The sequence below is a fragment of the Dromaius novaehollandiae genome, chromosome W (genome assembly GCF_036370855.1).
Source record: "Dromaius novaehollandiae isolate bDroNov1 chromosome W, bDroNov1.hap1, whole genome shotgun sequence".
Classification (NCBI taxonomy): domain Eukaryota; kingdom Metazoa; phylum Chordata; class Aves; order Casuariiformes; family Dromaiidae; genus Dromaius; species Dromaius novaehollandiae.
The window spans coordinates 48,874,445-48,893,847 of record NC_088130.1 but is presented as its reverse complement, the minus strand read 5'-3'; the positions used below and the strand labels follow the sequence as shown (position 1 = coordinate 48,893,847).

Sequence of the window (19,403 nt, the reverse complement as noted above, 5' to 3'; positions counted from 1 at the left end):
GAGCACTCTGCTTTTCTTTGTATATTTTTAATCTGTCAGGTAATTGTTTATCATGGTACATTGAAACAGTCAGCTTAGTTTTGATGTGTGAAGAGTCTTTACTGTGAAACAGTTGAAGCAAACAAGCTGAAGCGCTCCCCTCTGCCGTCTCAACTGCCTGTTCCTCCCACAAAGGTCTTCCTTGGCCCAGACGTTGCTCACAGGTTATGCTGCTCCGTTGTGGGCTCTCTTCTCCTTTCCCCTTGAGTCCACCTCCTGTTGGAGTTATGCAGCCTTTGATCTGACCCTCGGTTTACACATTTACCCTGAAAGCTTTTAGATCCAAACTTCTGCTTCTTCAGACTGCTGCAGATATGAACCAGTTTTTGGCAACTGCAATCTGTTGGCTCTTCTCTCTGGGGCGAAGAGGCCCGTGTGCGGTAAATGCGTTCCTCGTGGTTAGTTGTCAGAGTTTCTGTGGCCTAGCCCGGTCTGCCACTGTACCATGCCTGCACTGCCTTTCCTCAACTCCGCAGTATGAAATCAGTAGTAAAGGGAGAAATATATCTCCCCCAAAACACACCAGTGCGAATGATGTTTGTGGATTAGGAGCATAAATAATGCTCTGTAGTGCTGCAAGTGCTAGCTAACTGCCTCTGGTGTTTCTGAATTTTTTTCCCTGCCCTTTGAAGTGGTTGTGGAATGGGTCGATGGTGCATGACTGTCCCAGTGCTGGAGTGAGTTGCTTCCTTACAGCAAGGCCTTTGGAGTCCTGGGCGGGAGCAGCTTCATAAGGTGGTTGGAGACATCAGTACTTAGGAAGATTATTGTCATTTTCTTTCTGTTCACCACCCTTAAAGAGCACTAAAAAGGGAGGTCTTCTCAGCTTTGAAGAAAGGGATCTTCTTACTGGAGACTACCAGGCCAGGAGCTCTGAATCCAAATTCTGTCCTCTTTTTATTTCAGCTTTTTTTTCCTTGTTTAACAGTGTGATTAAGACAAAAAAATCAGTAGTTTTTTTCAGTAAGTTTTACTTCTGAATTCAGTATTAACTCTTCAAAGAAGAAATACAAGTAGTAGTTGTTTTGAGCTGGTCCAATTCTAGAAACAGTTTAAAGTAATTGCACCTTCTCTTACCACCATGCCATTGCAGCAATAGGTACTACCAGTGTCCTCAGAAAAACTTTGCATGTTTGGCTGTAAAAATTAATTCCTATAAAAATTTCCTGCCCAAGTGTGGTAAATGATAAGCTTGTAGGGGACAAATAGACTGAAAACAAGATCCTTGAAACTCACCTAAAATAGAAAGAATACTTGTGGCTTTTTCAGAGAAAATATCAAGGTTACTTCTCTTAATATCTGGGACAACTTTATTTTTTTTGGTCTAGCTTTTTTCAGAAAGAAGAATTATCATGCTTTAAAGCACAGTTTCTTCAGCCATCTTTTGTTTTTCATAGTCTAGAAGGTTTGGGATTTGCATTGCCCTCTCATGCAAAAAGCATACATCGCCTTTCAAAACAAAGCGTGTGAACTGTGACATCCTTACCCTTAAAAAGAAAATAAATGCTTTTTTCTGGAGCGGTTTTATCTCTGGCAGGAATAAGTTAAAAGCCTACTAAATTTGCAAACCCAAATGTAACAGTCCCATTTTCTACTTCATGAATTTTATGTCGATGCATAAAAAAATAGAAATGAATTAACCTTTTTTAGAAGAGACTTAATTCAGCTTCGTGATTTGGATATTCAGGTTGTTTCTCTTCATAGGGACTGAAGGTGATTGTCCTTGTTAAATCTGCCTGTGACGGAAGGAGGAATGGATTCTGTTCTGATCCTGGCGTGGTTCGTACGAGCAATGGCTCCACTCGAACCTCATACGCTTCACAGATATCAGTAGCTGTGACTGTTCTTCCTCACTCATTGGGTCGCCATTACTCTAATGTTTTGTCTAGGCAAGTCCGTGTCCTCGTCATCAGGAGAGGTATTGACATGTTGTTTGAACAGCTTACTGCTTTAAAAAGAAAAACTTTGTATAGTCCAGTAACAGCACAAAGGAGGATTAGAGTATCCTTGTTGTTGCTTAATAGAATGCCTTAATCAGATCCAAGGTGCAGAAGACTAACTGGTAATTTTCCTGTTGTTCTAACTGCATGCAAATCGTGCGCATGCGTGTGCATGGGGTGGTGGTGTTTAGTGTTTCCTTTCATGACTTCTCTGTGGTACAGTCTTCGTGTCTGCGCTCCATACGCTGGTAAGTGCTGCATAACAGCAGCAGCTTATTTCAGCCTATTGCTTTCTCTAAGCTGTCAGGCAATGCAGTGCAGCTTCTGCTTTACCAAATTCTCAGTACAGCCTTAGGGTCACACACTGGAGCAGCCTATACATGTGCGTTGGATAGCAGAAAGGCCCAATCCACTGGGATCTCCTGGTCCTCAGGAACAAGGCTTGTCTACTGCATATATAAAAAGAGGGAGGGACAGGATAGCCTTGGGCATCCTTTCACATCAAAACAGTGGGCTGTTTGACTATCACATGCTGATACCGGATAAGAGAAGACTGGATTGAAGCTCTGTCTGTCCAACAAGTGGTGTCCCTGTCTCTGCTCTCTCATGTTTAGATTTATTTGCAGTTTGGAACAACAAGAATGCATCAGTTGGAATTTCATTTGTAATATCTTAAAGTAGCCTGTGGGGTACTTCCATATTGTCATAGTTCCTAAGTCTTAACATCAAAATGATCTGAAAACTAATTGGGAAGCAAATGTCTGCATGCAGAGTCTGGAATGTCTAGTTTAGATACAGCTTGTTTTAGCAAAGTATACTTGGAATCTCCTCTGCCTTGCATTACATTGACCCTCCAACAGAGAGCAGATTATCACTTACTCCAAAGCAAGTTTAAATTACTGCTTCCCAGAGGGCATCACTTTAGTAATGCAGAGTAGCTTCATTACACTTACTTGGGCTGCTTTGGAAGCGTGTGATTAAGGTCCAAATCTGAGCTGGGAACCATACATACTAGTGCTCACTGCATTCTAGACCAAATGGCCAGTTATTTTGTCACCTGGATTAAACGTGTTAATAATCCGATTTTCCTGAATTAAAAAAAAAAAAATAGTTGGTCTTCCAGTGTAGGGATGATTGGTGACACTCTTAAAAAGAAGTCATTTGGTGTAGGGGCATATTGAGGTCTTTCCTGAAAGCTACAAAACATTTCATGTGCAGTGGTTCAATATTAGACTCCAAAAACCTTGTTTCTCTACTTTAAAACTTCCCTTTCCTTCTCGAGAGGTTGTTTGCTATTGTGAACAAAATGATTAATAAATGTGTATATTACTTGATATTACTTAGTATTGCTATTTTGACTTGACTCTAATAGAGAAAAATTTGTTGTGAATATTGCTGCTGTAATACAAGTATTGATATTTCCGGGGGCAAGAGTAACTTGGAGCAGGTTTGCCACCAGTTGTTGAGATATGATTCCCTTTCCACTTCCCTTCATACCAAAACAATGTAAAACTATACACTGGGGAGTGAGACCCAGAATGTAAATGGAATTGCATTAGTAGTTGCTGGCCAGAAGCTTGTCACATTTGGTTACCTCACCTGGAGTCACGTTTTTTTGGTCTAGAATAGTCCACAAGCCCCTCATTTGGGAATCTGTTACAAAGAACACTAGGGAGAAGGCCTAATAAAAAGTGCAGTGTTTTTCAAAGGGAATAATGCTACTTAAGAGTACATAATATCTGAACAAACAGGCAATGAACAGCATATAATTCTGCACATTATGGAGCAACATTAAATATACATATTAGTAAGGTAGCAGATGCTGTAGTTCTGAAATTGCCATGTAAAGTAGCAGTCTTTCACAGCAGGGTACTGCTCTATGTGAGACTCCTTCACATGTAATGAATAGCTAATTTCGGTTCTATAGTCCATGAGAGACTGAAGGGGATCGGGGAGGGGTAGAGCATTCCAGCAACCAAACACAGCAGGATGTGCTGAGATGTGCTTTTAATGGAGCAACATTTCAGAGCTCTTGGGGGTAAATTCATAAAGAGGGATGCTCATCTGTTACTTTGTATTCAGACTGAGGAATTATTATTGCAAACGGACAAGCAGGCATGTGAAGTGCACTTTACAGCGAGTCAAAGGCGATAGGTTTCTGTGCCTGTTTTGAGTTGATGGGTATCTTGCATTTTATTTTATTTTATTTAGCAACCAAAAGATGAAATAAAAACAAACAAAAACATCCACAAGAACTGGCACTGAAAAGGTGAGCAGTGTTTCCCCTCATCCCTCTTTCAGAGTGTGTGAGGATGCTTGTTGAGCCAGTTAATTTATGTCACAGATTGGAAGACCAGCTAGCAACTGAATCTGACACTCAACGCGTCTCATGGGCATCCTCTTGCAAGAGGTGAGAAATAGGGTTTTCTTGCTGAGTAAGCAGGGTGCTCCAGATTTATTACTGGTATATTCTGTGTTTTCAAAGTACTTTGAAAACAGCTGGTCTAATGTTCAAATATTCAGGTAGGAAAGTGACCCCATTTTACCTTAAAACGTCGTTGTTGGTTAGGAGTAAGCTAGGTCAATGAATCTGAACTTCTAAGACTTGCTTGGAGAGTAAAAGAAGGGTGACAGACATTATATCGACATCCGTCACAACTCTGATCCAGATACTTAGACTGGAGAGAGGAAAGGCAGATTTTTAAGGAAATGGCTGATGATGTTTGCAGTTCCTGATATCTGTCTCACTCCTTATCAGAGGAGGAAGCCTCTTGTTTGGCTAAGTAAACAGGAAAAACCGGATGTAGGGAGTAGTAATCCTTGCTGCATAGTCTAATCTACCTTGCTGTAGTGAAGGGTCTATTTAAAACCCCTCTCAATAGATAAAAAATAACCTAATTGTAGAGTAATCAACCTTTTGGAAGCATGATGCTGGTTAAACAGTTCTTTTCTTTCCCAGTTGACTGAAGAAGGTAGAGGTTGAATTTTGGGGAGTTATTTTGATTTAGAAAGTGGGCAACTCTGGTAGAGTACCCAGCTACTTCCTTTGAATTGCTCTGCCCAAGTGAGACAGCAGGGAAGACGCGTGAAGAGTATTAGTACAGATGCCGTTGTGGGGGACAAGACGGAAGGTGACCCTTCTAGATATTTCAAATTTCTTTTGAACCATTTAAAATATAAAGCAAATCAATCAACAGTCTTGTATTTCAGGGGCCAGACTTACTTTGAAGTGCTTCCATTTATTTTAATGAGAGCTAAGATATTGGCAGTGTTAGAAGTTCAATGCCCAGTTTTCAGTTTAGTGATCTTCAGCCTCGTAATAGAGGCTGGAGATAGAATTGAACTCTGTTCCGTTTCTGCCTTTCTCATTATAATACAGAGAATTACTTAAAGTGCTAGCAAATCTCTCAATCTGAGTATCTTGAACAACGCTAAAAACTAAGTAATATGTAATCTTTTCTCAATCTTGCAAGTGCACTATGAGAAAACATTAGGCAAGTGACATGGTATAATGTAATTCCAGTATGATAATTCCAGTACTTCACGGAGTGCCATCTTAATTTAATCTGACCCAGAAATCAAGTTTTAAGCAGTAATAATAACAGTAAAAATATCAACAATGGTGATGTTAGAGGAATGGTTCCCATTTAACTTTGCTGCAAGAGGAGGGGCATGCCTTCTGTCTTTACCTGAATGTGTTTCAAAGTTCATATAAACATCTGCATGGGTGTTTTTCCTTTAAGAACTTGTAACTGTTCTTCCCCTTCCCCCCCCATTCTTGTTAATGTAGGTTATGATGAAAGCCAGAAGAATATAAAAAGAGAACCTTTTCCTCTAGCAGAAGATAGACTTGTAGACCCCAAACCAGTATCATTTTGATACAGGAGATTTAGTACCAGTACAAGATGTATGTGTGGTTTGAGATAAGTAAAATAGACAATGTTGAGTCACAAAATTAGCCTGCAATGTGCTTAGTCTTGTGGGTTGGGTTTCATGTTCATCAAGCCTAACCCTTGACTGTTTTAGTAGGCAACCAGAGCTAACAAAATGAAGCATTAACCACCTTCCCCCAAGTACAACAATGTAACAACTTACCACAAATGCTGATAGTTGTAAAATAGATTATCAAAAGCCAAACGCCCAAAAATGAATGGCAAGGGAATGCAGGTGTCCAGGAGGGAGAGAAAAGTCTTTCCAATATGAAGATGAGTTATTTCACCACTGCATAAAAGCAGCTCTTTGGCCGGCTCACTGCCAGCCACAGAGACCTACCACCCTTGAGGTTTTTGTTTTCTGCCTCCTTGTTTTGGTGTCTCCCCACAGTTGATGGTAAAAGTGAAATTAATGATGGTGTTTTTGCAGCTGTTTCCGTATCCTTGTCAAAGGATAGTTGTAAGGTGTTTCTTGGCTTTTCGGTGAAAGATGTACATAAAAATGATACCAGAAGTGCTTTTTATTGGGGTCTTCAGTCTAATAACTTACACGCTGTAGAGCCTGACCTGGAGGCATAACCACGGCATGCTGAATTCCAGTAACTGGAATAACTGAAATAAATATAAATGAAAAATTAGACCATGTTTAGTTGTATAATTCTTCCTCCTTCCTTAAATTGTTTTCTTTCTCTGATTTACCCTGGAAATTTTGCTTCCCAGATGGTGCAGTTCTGTTCTTTCGTGTTCTCCGCCTGCCTTCCCAAACTTATTCACTGTCTTGCTCTGTGTTGTTGTCTGGGAAGTTTTGATTTTCTGGATGTAAGGCAGCACTTTAAAAAAAAAACGAAACAAAACAAAGAAACCACGCTCATACTGCATTTTTCAACACTACATAGAGGCGTGACTAGTATGTTAGGATACCAAAATACTATCTAGAATCTGATTAATTGTGGGAATAACTGTAGTTTGTTAAACTTCTGGGTGCTGCAGGACAGAAGTAAATATTCCTAAGAATTTCTTGGCTGTGGCAACTAAGAATGGTATGCTTTGCTCATGCCAGGGGAATTAGTATGTGACATTAGAGCAAGGGGTGGGCTCCTAAATTATCTCTGTAAGAAAACTGCATATTAGTCTTATCTGCATTGTTTGAGGAGCAGTCTTGTGCTCTGAAAGTGCTGGTGTGCTGGAAAGATTTGATGTAGTCAGTAGCAGAGCGTACATCAGGCTTGCCGCCCGCGCACACCCACCGCTTACCTATTTCAAGTGCTTGCTGTGCTTATGGCTTCCAGAACTCAGAGAGGCCAAGAAATTAGGGCTTGGTAAGCATACATAATTTAGTTGTACTAACAGGTAATTATATTTTATAAATACGAAAAGGTATGGAAGCAAATGATACTCAGAATTTTTGCCACCTTTAGAAAAATTTTTTTTTTCTCACGTGAAGCCTATTCAACCTGCATCCCACGTCTGAAAAGAGATAGTGCCCTGTCTGTATGGGGGAGTAATATAGTATGGCAAGTCATACCAGCCACTTCTGATGATGGGGTGCAGTAGCCAGGGCTTCTGTATTCTAATTTGATTTCATGGAAGAATAATTTGAATACTGTGAAGTGAGTTAGTTTCTAGCTTAACAACAGTATGAAAAAGCTGTGAGCGACAAGAACCTGTTTCATACAGTGTGTCCACTTGTTGCTATTGTGTGGGTTTAGGCTGTGTGCCAGCCTTATCAAGGATATTCTGATTTGTGATACAGGTGACCTTTGCATTTCCTTTTTTTTCTTTTTACTTTTACTTTCATTTTTATTACAATAGTGCCCCAAGATTGCAGTCTGGATTTGGGGCTCCATTGTGTTTGGCAGCGTATAGCTAGAAAAAGAATGATGCTTCCCCCTAAAGCTGGCTTCGGCCACACGAGGGTGACTCATCGGTGATGCTGGTGTTTTTATAGACTTTCATCCTGGAACTCTTTCAACACTATGGTTTCAGTGGCCTTTTCTGTGCTGCTTTGTCAGGAAATACTACGTCGTACTTCATTATTTTTGCTGGAATCCCTTGTAATGCTCTGGTGACCAGAGGAAGTTACTGAAAACATTTATGCTGTGAAATTTGCAGCCCAGACTAAGCTTCTCCTGAAGTCCTACGTGATGACTGTGTTTTTTCACTGAAAAACCTCTTTTCCTCCTTTTTCATCCATTTTGATTACGAATAAAGAGGAATTCATCGTGTTGCAGTAATATGCTATATACAAATACTTGTTATAAATAAAATCAAAGTAATAAAAGAATTTTGCAAGTGTTAGGAATTAAATCTTTCTGAATATATCCCTACAAGTTAGAGTGAAGCACTGGCAATAAAGAAAGGTTTTAGGGTCTCCCTGACTTTGTGGGAGTTTGAATGCTGTTTTTCATTTGTTATAAATGCACCATTGATCTTTTTTTTCTTCTTTTTAAACAAAAGAAAATGATTTACTCCACTACTAGCAATGGGAATGGGAGTGGCAATTTCCTCTTTTAGGCCAAATATAACATTTCCTGATGGAAGGTCAGTATAGCAGCTTCAAAATTATATCAGCTGTCTCTTTTGCATGGCTTAAACTAGAACTGTTTGAGTGCAGTCTTATATTACTCTATCAGTTAAATGTTTTATCTTGTTGGAATGACCTAAATACCTTTTAGTGCAGGATGTCTGTGCTTCAAACATCCTGTGCTGGATTTTCCCAAACTTTAAGTATCCTTGTGGAAATCCAGACACGCTCTTTTCAGGAAGTAGTTATTTACTAATCTTTTTAAAATCTCTTCTCAGGTTTATATCAGTGATTACTGTGTTCTTCCTTTTTAGGGTTTGATCCACTTCCTGTTAAATACAGTCAGAGTTTGATCAAGTCTTTATCAGGAGGATGAGAAGGCATTTTTTCCTGATTAAGCAGTGTTATGAGTCAGTCAGGATATAATTTTTAGTGTTTTCCTTCTTCATCTTGCTTTCACTCATCTTCTGATGAAGCTGTGTGCTGTTCTGTAGCACACATCAGTTCAATTCAGTTTGTCTTTGAAAGACCATATAGAAAGTTGCTCTCCAATTTAGATTTGGAGCTTTTAAGGAATAGCCACTAAATGATGGTATCCATTTTAAGACTTTCTGCTAGTAATCATTCTTATTTTGTAAAAGCCAATGAGTGTTGGGGCCTTACAGAAGCACTGTACAAATTATGTCAAAGATGAACCCTAAATTATGACGATGAAGTAATGTTGATACAGCCAGTATGGCATAAGCAAAGGAAATGTGGTAACAGCAAACATTAATAAAATAAATGCTGAAATGGGTAGTGATTAAAAAGTGGGAAAGCAGGTTAAAAGTGCATGCTTTGAGCCAACTCAAGATGAAGAGAGCAGAGATGAGGTTTGACTGGTGGAGGAAGTTTTCAAAGCAAATTCAGTTAGAGCTGGACTTTTCCCCTCTTTCTCCTCCCTTTGAAACAAGCAGATCTTGCTGGAGGTTTTCTTCAGGCTCAGATGAATTAATTTCTTTTATTTCCTTTTGGCGTAGAGAGAGAATTCTTAGTTCGAGGGTAAACCTTAAAGTGTAGGGATGTAATGAGGATAATTTCTTCTCTTAGCAATAAGAATGTAAATAGCAACTCTAAAAAATGACCATGTTATCTGTTTGACAGGCAAGGCATCTTCTAAGTTACTTAAAACAACTGATAGTCTCTAAATATTTACTTTCATGAATGTAAGAGGAGGCTATTTCTTGTTCTATTGCTTTAAGACTATTTTATTGAAAACAGGAGGTTTAATCTGAGTTTGTTTGGCTTTGTTGCTTCTCATTTGCAGTCAGTTTCCCATTTGCAATATTTTTACTTGTGCTGTAGCAACCAAACACAATTTCTCTCTGCAAATTGTCATGATGTGAAAACTAAGTGGCAGTAAAAACTAAAATGGCATCACCTTGGGAGATCCCCTAGGCTTATGGGATGAATCTCTGCTTCCTGCAGGAGGGATGCCAGCTTCTGCCCACTGTAGTAGAGCAAATTCCTCCTCAAAAGCTAGCAGCAAATGTCTTCACACTGATCCTCTGAAGACTGGTAGTATTCAGTCCTTGTTCTTGGGCTCCCAAAGCATATTCCCAGGATGGAGATCCTTGCAGACTGTTTGCACATCCTGCTGTCTCAATCTGTTCCCTTTGCAAAACAACCTGGCCTGCTAAGTTCACCAGCTTTATCCTAGTTTGCTCTGTTTCCCCCAGACTGCATAAGTTTATGGTGAAACAGAGTGAAGGTTTGTTTATCAAAATTTAACTGAAGATTAGTAGCCCATCTTAACCTTTTGTTTCTAGCTTTTGTTATGATTGAATTTAAACTTGAGCCTGATGCCTGCCTGTATTTATATTCCATTACAACCTGTAAACATTCAAGTGTATATTAGCTGGTATAACTGTCTGGCCTGGTTAGTTAAAAGCTCAATTACTTTGGAGTAACTCCACTGCTAGCAACTTTCTCGAGTACTAATTATCCTTTTTTCTTACTCTTCCTTCTGAATTTACTTCCAGTTTCTCTTCGGTGCTAGTAGTAGTTTTGATGACTCCCGCTGCACCCTTTTGTTGCAGCAGGCTATTGTAATTCGGTTCCAGCCAGTTTCCCTCAGCTCATATAGCCTATTACGTCTCCCTCACAAGTTTGAGGCTTACCATATTCCATGCATCATAAATTATAAAATGTTAATTTGCACACATTCTGTGAAGCTTATGATTTCTTGGGCATCCTTAATTTTTAATAGCTGTCACATGTTCTCTGGGGGGTATATTATTTGAAAAATTGTAGGATATATTGATAAATCTCCCGTCTGCTCCTATCTTGCAGCAAACTGTACTTTTTCACCCATTAGTTTCAGAGTTTTCAGGGTCACACTGAGGGTTTTGGTTTTGTTTTCTTTTGCTCTTGTACTGAGAGAGGATGTTAAACTCCTAGTGGAGAGAAGGAATTCTTGTTTTAATCTGATATCCTTTATAAAAAAAGGCTTGGATTACATACCTGATCTGGTGGCCTGCAGCCACTGAGTGCTGCGCTTCTTTATCTGAAAGAAATCTGTCAGCATTCAGGCTTCTCGAGAATGTTCTGCACTATATTAAACTTTTAATTGAAGAGACTTTACTGCTTCTGCTCTGCTTGTGCTCTGTGGGCCATAAGCATCATTTGTCGTAGTGTCCCAGATCACAATTTGAGCATCTCTGTGCTGGAGGTAGAGTTCTGCTACTGCTGTCCAGAAGCCATTTTATTTTTTTCAAGGTGTCTCTTACTTATACCAAGACTTTGCTGCTTTCACTTTTCCAGCTAAGCTAGTGCTTGCAACCACCTAAAACAGGCTCGATTATATCCATATTAAATGGTTGGAGTGCAGACTCTTTCCAGGTTTTTGCAGAGATGCGATCTGAGGATGAGAGCAATGCTGAAAGGACATCATTCTGTAGTATATTCTCCGGTTCATACGGGGTAGGTTGGAAGTTGTTTAGCCAGAGGGATAGGAGCAAAACTTTGAAAGAGCCTTGAGGCAGTGCTCATGGGGAGCATGTTTTTTTTCTATGCCTCCACCTCCAGGCAGCAGGAGCTGCTGCAACCTGCATCTGCCCTAAAACCGGTCAGATCTCATAAGGCGGTGGGGCAGGGGAAGGCATTTGGCTGCATTATTTGCTGTTTGAACAGCCTTTCCTTCTCTCTAGGGAAGAGGGGTGGATAGATGTATCCCGTCCACAGTCACGCATGACCCCTACTTGGACCACACTGTTAAATGGTTGCTTTTGAGCGTCGGAGATGCGATACAGAGGTATCGTGTAGCTCTGCCTCAGGGGTGAGTGAAGGCCTTTGTCAGACATAATTAGTTCAGCAGCTCTTAGACTTGAAAGTTTGGGCTGCTGAAGAAAGTCCTGGAAGAATTTTGTCTTTAAATATGGCTGTTGAAATCGCAATGTTGGGACAAATAAGTCTCAGTGCTGGAGTCGCTAGCGCTGGTGCTGTTGTCGCGTATCCGTTCTCGGACATGCGCCCGGTGCGGGCAATTTCCAAGTTATCAGGGGAGCGTGTGCGTGGAATTATGTCTTGCTGCTTCCACCCCCTCACTTGCATGCAGTAGTCCAAAATGTCAAATCCTGACTATTGTCTTTATGAATGTGAGTCATGAAATGAATCTGTGGCAGCTGTGTGTGACAGGTCCTCGGGTAGTGTTTGGGCGCAGTGCTGATGCAAAATTTATTCTAGGTGACAATGCTCTTAAACATAACCTATACTATACTCTGTTCATTCATTGCATACAGTAAACATCTTATGTGCTGCCCGTGTTAATTATTCTTTTTTCCACTCCTTATTACTTTTTGTGCCAGCATGTTTAAGATACTATGGGTAAGTATGTTCCATTTTAAATCACTGTTTTCTCTGGTTTATAAATAGGCTGTTAACATTAGCTCCAGGCTGAGCGGTGGCATGCAAAGTTTTGACTTAAAAATAATTTGGAAGTGTATTGTTGATCTGTTTTTAGAGTGTTCCAAAGTTCAGACAGAACTGAATTTAGGATACTACTTTGCCATCTTAAAGGAAAACCACTTCTTACAAAACAAAATTTAAATGAGGTAAACATGGTTTAGACTTTTGCTTGTCTCGGGGGTGGGGGGGGGAATGCAACCACTGATCTAAGGTATGAAAAAATAGCTAATGGGCACAGTTGAGAACTACTTTCCATAAGGGTTTCTTCTTGTTGTTTCGTAGGCAAGATGAAGCAAAGCTGCTTTTTTTTTTTTTTTTTTTTTTTTTTTTTTTTTTTTTTTTGTAAAGAGTGATTGTGTGTTTGCCAAGTAATATAGTAGTCTGAATAAATTTTAGCTGGCAGGCCTGTAAGTTAATTTGAATGAGTATTAAAGATGGTTAAAGATTGTTAACATATATAGGAGGAGGTTATCCATATGGGGCTTGCTCACTCAAGACTCTCCAGTGCTCAGATCAAGCTCCTCAGATTTTTTGCATTTCACTTTTCCATCAGGAAGGAAAGGTCTTCTATAAGTAAACCTCATCTGTTGATCTGTTCTTCAAAGCTGTGTGAATGTAAAACAGCCCAGTTTACCTAAATAGGAGTGTAAGCATAGTTCTTGTAAACTACTTGAAAAAAGTTAAGGGTTAGGGAGTCATAGTGGGTCAGTAATTTAGGACCACTCTGGTTTCCCACTTCAGTTGCTAGCATACTTCCTAATTTTAAGATAATATATGCATAGTGGATGAGGTGTGCGTTGTGTTCTCAAGAGGCATGTGCCAGCAAATTCACGTTCATTCAAAGTCACTTTTTAAACTTTAGGATATTTCTGTAAGACAGTTCTGACTTTTTGTATTTTTCATAAATAATAAACTATACACAGTGGTGATATATGCTTGTTTTTCAATCAAACCTTTCAACTGGTGACACGAAACTTAGAGCGTGGTGGGTTTTTTTTAATCACCAGAGAAGTTTTATTCTTGTTTTTGTTTTTAATATATGCTATCTGTGTTTGGATTTTTTTCTTATGAATGATGTTAAAGTAGTACTATCACATGTTCATAAAAAAAGCCTGCTATTTTTTAATTTGTTAATGTGTTTTGATGTCATGTTATTGGTATTTTTGAAAAGGGGCTAAAGGTTTAGCAAAGTAAAATCTCAACATAAACTTCCAAGTATCTTTTTTTCAGCATTTTACATAGCTTGCCATTCTGATTTTTGTGTGTGTGTTTTGATAAGTATCTTTCAAAATACATCTTTGGACTTGGGTAGATTGAGGAGGATACTTTGTTACACAAGGCAACAGTAGAAATGAATAAAGTTTGTGGGATACCATTGATGCTTCTTTCTTACTATCACAAATTTGCTGGTTATCAGGTTGAAGTAATGGAACTCACTGTTTCTTTGACTGGAGTTGCTTGACCTGAGTAACTGAAAGCCAGCCTGTTGATGCTGCTCCCCATGTCACCACCATCTCTCGTCTTAATTCTTACAATTTGAAGTTTCTTTTATTTTTGTTTTATTCTAAAGTATTTATTTTCTGTGACAAAACTCAGAAGTACATCTGAAGAATCTGTAGTTGCAAAGTAATACATTGTAGAAATGTGAATGTACATTTATCAAACTGTTTTACAGTCCCCAAATGCTTTAAGCTAATGCGTAGGATGCTGTCAGACAGGTTGTGACAAAAATTACTTTGTAAAATTCAGTGACTTCTTAATGTTTTCCTCCTGATGGCACTTAGGCACAGTCCCCTTCCAGAAGTACAGCAGCTGAACACCTCACTCTTTTTCAGCTGTTAAATAATTTTTGCAGTACATTTGTCTCTGAGGTGAGTGTTCAACAGCGGAAGCAAAGAGCAAGCTTCATTTGATATGTTGTCTTAACGCTCTGTTTTTCTAAATACATTTTTCCAGAATGCAAACCCTCTGCACATTGAAAATGTCAGTAGAGCTTGAATTACTGGTCACGTGCTGTTTTGAAAACATTAAAATGTTTAGAACTGCAGCAGCTGAAGGGAAAAGGTGAAACATGCTTGCTCCATAAATAGCTGCTGGAGTGAACACCCACTTTGCCGCTTGCAACTCTTTTGTTGTCTTCAGATAAAAATGAACGAGCTATTTATTTTAAAGGTGAAACACTAGAGTTCCGGGGGATTTTATTTGGAAAGGATAAGCGTTTTCAGTAAAGGTTTTATAACTTTGGGTAGACGATGAATTTTCTCTTTGAAGGGAAATACCTATTTGGGAGGCAGGTTTACAGCGTTTAGTGAACGAGACTTTCTGCTACTTTGGATCTGTTAGTGAAATGTCCCCACCCTCGAGTCCCAGTGCGGGTGATCCTTCTGGCCTTCTTCAAGGAGCATGTAACATCTCTCCTCTTGGTGGGCTATATGTTACTGCTGAATTCACTGTTTCTTTTTAGTAAGGTACAGTGAGTCTGGGTTTTTTTCTTTTTTTTCCTGCTACAGAGTTTTGATGCTTTTAGTTTGGGGGATATTAGATGGTCAGGTAAAAAAACAGTTTTTTTAAAGATATGTCTACGCAAGGGGAACAGTCTTCCCTTTATAGTTTTCCGTGTTGTTGCAGACAAGTGCAAAAGGTGGTATTTGCTGTCTGATAGATTACCTTCTAACAGCCTCACCACGTCTTGTGAGGCGAAATTTCCTGTGGTGTTTTCTGTGGCATGTTGAAACCTTTTTAAGGGTCATAGTTACGAACAAAAATTTTTCTTTAAATACACAGATAGAAAAAGAAGAGGAAAATAGTGCTTCATAATTACCAGGCATAGTATATCATTGCAACCTAGTTAATGAAGAGCTGCTACTTTTTAGGCTGCAGCAGCAGTTGATCTTTTTGTTTAAATCCTCTGTAACTTAAGAAGGGCAGGTTAGGTAACCTTACTGTATTAGCACTGCCGTTGTTTAGACCAGGACCTCTGTTTATAAATGCTGCTGCTTGTAACATGAATTCTCAAAAAATCTGCGTGGAGAGGGAGGGGGAGCAGGGAGCTGTGTTTGTGGTTGGCTGTGAGTAGGACGTGGAGGCAGTTCTTCTCTCAACTCCAACTATTTCTGGAGATGTTCTTTCCAGGAAGATTGCAACCTTTTGGATGCTTGGGTTATATACTGACAAGTTAACAGTGATAATATGATTGGAGTAGCTGGTTGGCCACCATTTTTCAATCCATTCCATGGAAAATCTTTCACTGTGTCTTTTTCTATCAGAATTAATGGGAGTGTAACTATTTACTGGGAGTAGGAAGGAAGCGGGATCAGGTCACCTCAGTCTTGCTATTCAAGTGCTAGGCTTTTTCTCAGCTCGTAGAGGAGAAATAACTAGTTCCATGTACGCTTCACAGGAAACGGTTATTAAAAGGAAAACCTCCCGTACAATACAACATGCAACATATTCCCGTACAGATTTCTTTGAGACCACCAATCCAGCTTTCATTTACTGGGAAGCAGCCTGAAATAGGGCTGGCTAAGTTTTAACTAAGCCTCTTGTTTTGGCTTATTTTTGGAGAGAGCACTCGCAGGGGCATGTCATGGCTAGTGTAAAAAGGAAAAAAAAAAGTGGGGGGCCGTAGGGAGGAGTTTGTGATTTGGAGGGCGGTTCTACTGCCCTTCTCTGCTTCTGTGTTGAGTGGAGGCAAGAGCAACAATACCAAATACACTTGGGCTTGTTCCTCCTCCCTCCCCTTCCTCTCTGTGTGCTTTACAGCTTGCTGCCTCTTGAGTTTCAACTCTTAACTAACTGATAAACATCCTCTTGCAAAGTCTAGGTTAGTGTGTGCACATGACCTTCTTCAGAATAGCGTATCAGAGTACTGCAGTTGAATGTAATCCAAACAGTGATGCTGACTACACGACCTGCTCTGAAATGTACAGTGTAAACACATGGAAAAAATGAGACATTTTCCTCCTTGTTTCCTGTAACTCAAAGATTTTTTTTGAAACAGTTGGAGGTATAACATTTTGGACTGGAGATACATATATATTTCTTTTTTCCACCTAATCCTCATGTGATGCCTTTTCCTACAACATTTTTCTTGTGTTTTAAGAATACTAAATCAGTTTTGGACTTTGAGGGAGTGTGTTTTTATGTTATTTCTATCATAAATAGTTAACATGTAACGTCTTACTTGTTAGGGTCTGTTCCAGATTATTTCTATTTTATATGCACTGTTTACTGATACAACAAGTGAAAATTGGTTGTATTGCTTTGTATTTATGCCTCTGACTTAATGCTTGAGCCAAAATTGATGTCATGCTTATGTAAAATCTAAAAAAAAACCCTAAATTCTGCTGTTCTGAGATAAAGTATTGAGAGCAAAAGTTGTGTCTTCATGTTGGGAAAACAGGTAGATTTAGGTCTGATCTTCAGAGCACAGTGTCTGAGACCTTGATTCAAAGCTCTTTTTTGAGTCTTGGAGTCTTCACTGAAGTGAACATCTTTTTGCTATGTACCATACCTTCTTACAATATAAGAAAGCTCTGCTCCTCTGCCTTGTCCTTTATCATGCTGAGTGGAAAACAAGCTCATAACGCAGACCTCTTAAAAGGTGCACGTGTGTCTGATTCAGTACTATAAATCTGGTTTCCTGTAAGTTGGTAACTGCAGCAGTTTCCATCTCCAAAGAGCTATACAAATATAGCTGTCTTATTGCATCGCTTGTCTGAAGGTGAGCTTTAGCATCAGCTTACTGTTGGAGAGGTGAAAGCAAAGAGGTTAAGTGACTTGTGCAAGTGAATCAGTGGCAGAGTTGAGATTAAGACCTGGGTTCATGCCACTAGAGTGCACTACTTCCCTCTTGCTTCTTGTGAGAATGTTTAAATTTGCTCATAGGTGTGCTCTTTGTGGTGTGGGGTCTGGAAAATTGCTGCTCAGTTACTGGGAGTTTCACTTTGGTCTCATCAGGTGACACTCTGCTTCTACAGCTATCTTTTACCAAATATTTTTCTTATTAACAGACTTATGCATGTTACGGAATGGCAAAAAGGGCTCATAAACTGGCTTTTTACCTCTGATAGATTTTGTTGGAGATGAAAAGGGTACTTAGGAAAGAAAGGGTTCCTTGTAGGTGAGTCTAATTAAAGCAAGATCTTTAAAATATTATCATAAAGACTTTTCTTTTACTCTCTTAATGAAGGGTAATTGACAATGAGATTATAGTATTTTGCCAAATAATGTAAGCATTCTTTTTTTTTTTTTTTACACAGGTTTCCACTTGAGTGGCACAGTGACAGAGCCTGCAATGCAATCGGAGCCAGAAACTGTTTGCAATGTAGCTATCAGCTTTGATCGTTGCAAGATTACCTCAGTGACCTGTAGCTGTGGAAACAAGGACATATTTTACTGTGCCCACGTTGTGGCACTCTCTTTATACCGGATCCGCAAGCCAGATCAGGTCAAACTGCATCTTCCCATTTCAGAGACACTCTTTCAAATGAACAGAGACCAACTACAAAAATTTGTACAGTATTTGATCACAGTGCACCACACAGAAGTTTTGCCAACTGCTCAAAAATTAGCAGATGAAATTCTTTCTCAGAATTCAGAAATCAATCAAGTGCATGGTAAGTTTGATATCTGTTCTTCCCTTTTCCTCATTCTTTGGTTTTGAGCTTTTTTTGTGGCGATCACAAGGAGTGTGACCTCCTGAGGTCCCTTCTGACCTGAATTACTCGGTGATTGTGTGATATTTTCAAAAGAGGATTCTGTTGTTGAAACTTTGCTTTAAAATGCTCTGGAAAAGAGAAAAGAATTCATAAGCGATGAGATTGATGCCTGCAATTCTTTTAATATGTGGTCTGATCTACTTCACAATTGTGTTTTCCTGCTAGGAAAGCTAAGCTTTCGTCTTTGCAAAGCCACATTGCTCAAAGAAACTATCTTGCAGTCAACTTACTAACTGCATCTTTTTGTTGTTTTGTTCTTTTAAAGCTAATCTTTTGACAATTTGATTGTGTAATTTTGTTTAATGGCAAAGTATAAAAGCAAGTGGGTGTTATAGTTTTTTCATTCATTAAATATGCATTTATTATCCTTTGGGGTTTCGTTTCTATATGAAGTCAGGAGAAGTGTAAATCCTGTATTTCAGTATTGTTTTCCTATTACTTTTGCAGCAGTCTTACAGCATCAGCCAAGGTCTTGATCTTTCTACTCTCTTTCTGCAGCACAGAGTTTTAATGACTTTCAGTTTCTTCTACTGAACTTCTTATGTCTGTTAAAGGGTGCTGACTGTGATTTGAGGCTTCTGAGATGGCTGTTCATGCTGGACTAAAAGTGGGTAATTGAGGGTTTGAGTTGACCCAGCTAGTTTCTTAAATTCCTGTGTTCCTGTAAGGTTACTTGATAGAAATGTCCTCTAATGTGACCAGTGCTATAACTCTTTAAGCGCAGTTTAGAGGGAAAGAATAAGTAATCTAAATGCAGCCTTTTGTTTGTTCATTTACAGCAAGAGTTATTATGTGTTAGATTTTTAAGAGGGATGACCACTATTCCACAGACTTTGCAATACAAGTACAATCAAGCTGCCTAATATTAGAGGAAGAAAAATATACATGTTCATGAGATACAATGTGAATAGAACAAAAGAAACAAGTGTTCCTGGTAGCAGGGCTCATCTGCAAAGTAGCACACCTTCATGTGGTCCCGTGACCTACAGGCAGGTGGTGCTAGGAATAGTCCTTGAGGATAATAGGGAGGGGATATACAAAGCGGACAGAGTGATATTGCAAAGCTTCATAGTGGTGACAGGAAACTTTGTTTGAATGTGACTGGATAGGAAGCCTGTAGAAGGAATAAAAATAATCACTGCATGATGGAATTTGGGTTCAGGATGAAGCCAGGAAGATGAGTTTCAGGAGTGGTGTTCTTTTACTGTCCCTGGGGAGGTGGCCAGAGGTAGGGCTGTGTCTTTAATTGTTGCAGAAAGAACATGATGAGAAGGTGGATGGCAGAGCTGTGTGGGAGTGGAAA

The 19,403-nt window shown here is 39.4% G+C and overlaps 1 protein-coding gene across 2 annotated transcripts in view; it reads left to right on the top strand.

Moving 5' to 3' along the window:
- The window catches only part of LOC112995750 (zinc finger SWIM domain-containing protein 6), a 115,100-nt gene that overhangs the window by 45,238 nt on the left and 50,459 nt on the right, over nt 1-19,403 (top strand). For both annotated transcript variants that reach the window (XM_064500711.1, XM_064500712.1), the window contains exon 2: nt 17,642-17,998. In XM_064500711.1, coding sequence (XP_064356781.1) covers nt 17,642-17,998 — 357 coding nt within the window. The remainder of the gene's footprint in view (nt 1-17,641; nt 17,999-19,403) is intronic.